Raw genomic sequence first — 2,535 nt, 5'->3', positions numbered from 1 at the left:
ATCTCATTAAATATAATATCTGCGACTGGAGCAATTTTAGATTCCGAGGGAGCGAATGGGGGCAATTTTCCAAGATAAGAAATATTATTATTCTGCGCCAACTTTACTTCGATCCCTAGCAAGTGAATTAAACTAGCGTTGGTAAGGACTGAAACTGCACGACTTTATCGACGATAGGTCTGACGACAGGTAGACTTTCGTCGATAAAATAGGACAGCAACTTTATCGACTCATTTTTTGCGGTATTTACAAATCCCCTTATTATCACTCTCCTTTCTGCAAAAGTCTTGTATTGAAATATAATAATTGAACAATCTGTGAACTATAATTCAAACACATACAGTATACAGTATAAGAGCACTGTTATACATCAGACTGGATTAATAATCGTAATATACTTTCTATTTCTACCGCGCTATTATCTTTGATCCAGAATACGTTTATAATTCCAATCGAAAATTGAAAAGGTCGTGTTTACTTTCGCACACAATTACACATAAGCGCGTAAGTACGCAAACACCATACGAATACGTTATATCGTAGAGGGATAAGATGAACACCCTAAACATTAATTTAGTCGTCCGTTGACGTCGTAACGGTCTTCAGCTAACGAACGGTTGCCTGAATACAAGTGAAATCAATAGATTTCAAAGCTGGAAACCCAGAAATTTGCATGTGAAGAACGGCATAAAAAGAAAGGTGGAAAAATGGCATTATCGATAGCTCTGCCTCTTTCTGGTTTAGAAGCGGAACACTTTTACGCGATAGGAAGCAGAATTTTGTACGAGCAAGGTCTGAGAACTTTGGCCGGTTGTGGACCGATTTCACCGAGCACGGCAAGCGAATCAAGTGGAGTCGGTAGCTTTGTGCCTTCCATCGAATCAACCACACCGGAACAAACGCCAGCTTCTTCTAGACCAGAGACACCCGCTGAAGATGCTCCCAGAAAACAGCCGAAGGTAGGGAACGATTCGAATATCAATTGCGAATAAATTTTCTTATTTGCATTTGCAATAGATATTCTTATTTCAATTATCAACTAGAAAAATAACCGGATAACTTTGCTCGTAGCCGAGCACACAGCTCCGTGTTTACTACAGACAACGGGACATATTAAACTTAGGAGCGAATATCAGAGAACCGTGCTGGCAAATGAGAGTCCCGACGATGCCACGTTACGATTTCAAAAGCTTCATGGAAAACCGATCGATCTATTATCGTTTAGGCGAATACGGTTTAATCGAGGAGTATCCAACGGTAAGAAACCTTTCATCATAAATGAGTTATTTAATACTAGAAGACAATTTATCAGATTCATTGTACGGAAAATGATGATCAATTAAACGATACATTGATTAGTAGATTAATTACACGATACGGAATCCTTACAATTACTTGTACGCATAAATATAATTCTCGGTGTGAAAAATTATCCTAAGTAATTCCCCCTAAGTTCAAGTTCCTTTCCGTCTGTGTTTCTGCGTCACGGATTTCTAGCTTCTTTGTGCTCCTCGAGTTCGCCATAGCTTGAAACTGGTACAGTACCGGTAAACATACGATCAAACCGACGGTCCAATACTTGAAGGGCCAAGATCTCCTCCTCCAGTATTTGCCGTAAGGAAATTCCGCGAATCGCATCCCCACGAAGGAGACTTTGTTCGTCAAGGATGGCGATGAGAATTGATCCAACAGCGATAACATCCTAATTTCTTTGATACTCTAAACAATTTTCAGTCGATCAAAAAGGGGAGATAAGAATTGAAAATTTGCACGTACTTTGGAAAATTTGCTTTTTAGATCCCCCACACGAACGTCTTTGATTTTATCGTGAACTTGGCGATAACGAGCGGTCAGAAAGTTCTGCATTGCAAATTTCTATCTTCTGTTGGGACGAAATTCAGTGACTCGAGTCGAGCGACGGGAGACGGGGATAAAAGAACCAACAGACTCGATCAGTCCTTCTTCCTCGGTGGTTAAGACTAGACCATTTTGACAGTATCGTGGACAAAATAGACTCGAAACAAGTTCACTTCGAACCTCGAAGTACACGCGAGATCGCAGAAGGCGTTAGATCGTTGATATTTCACCTTCGATTTTTTTTTCGACAGAGAAACTGCAAAGAATGCGGCTTCAGCGAACCGTCGCCGTATCTGTTTTGAACCATCGTCAAGGCGGATACCATCGACGCGGAGGACGACGTTGCGGACATTAAGCTGTGATAAATAAGAGACAAGCGGCAGCCGGTTCTTTATTGGACGAAAATCGAGAAGGATCGACGACGAGAGAAACGGTGAACGCGCGAAAATTTGACTTGGTGCTAACTAAACGAACAGATAGAGAAACAATGTATCCGCGTGTTCGATGAGCGACACAATTTTTGTGTATGGATCCTTTTTTTTTTTTTCACCTTTTGTCAGCTGCTATCGCGCTGACTGGGTGATTGATTGTCAGATATAATCGTTGGGGTTTTGTTGAAAAATTTTTATGATTTTTGTTTCTTCATGATGCACTGTTTCTATTTTATTTCTTTTTTTT

The 2,535-nt window shown here is 40.4% G+C and overlaps 1 protein-coding gene across 1 annotated transcript; it reads left to right on the top strand.

The window, feature by feature from the left end:
- The first annotated feature begins 707 nt into the window (after positions 1-707).
- On the top strand, positions 708-2,159 carry LOC117603487 (uncharacterized). Its single transcript, XM_076688152.1, has 3 exons — positions 708-959; positions 1,084-1,257; positions 2,109-2,159. The coding sequence occupies exons 1-3, from the start codon at positions 708-710 to the stop codon at positions 2,157-2,159; spliced, it is 477 nt and encodes a 158-aa protein (XP_076544267.1).
- Positions 2,160-2,535: the final 376 nt, after the last annotated feature.

This window comes from Osmia lignaria, chromosome 4 (genome assembly GCF_051020975.1).
Source record: "Osmia lignaria lignaria isolate PbOS001 chromosome 4, iyOsmLign1, whole genome shotgun sequence".
NCBI lineage: Eukaryota > Metazoa > Arthropoda > Insecta > Hymenoptera > Megachilidae > Osmia > Osmia lignaria.
This window is presented reverse-complemented; position numbering and strand designations above follow the sequence as displayed.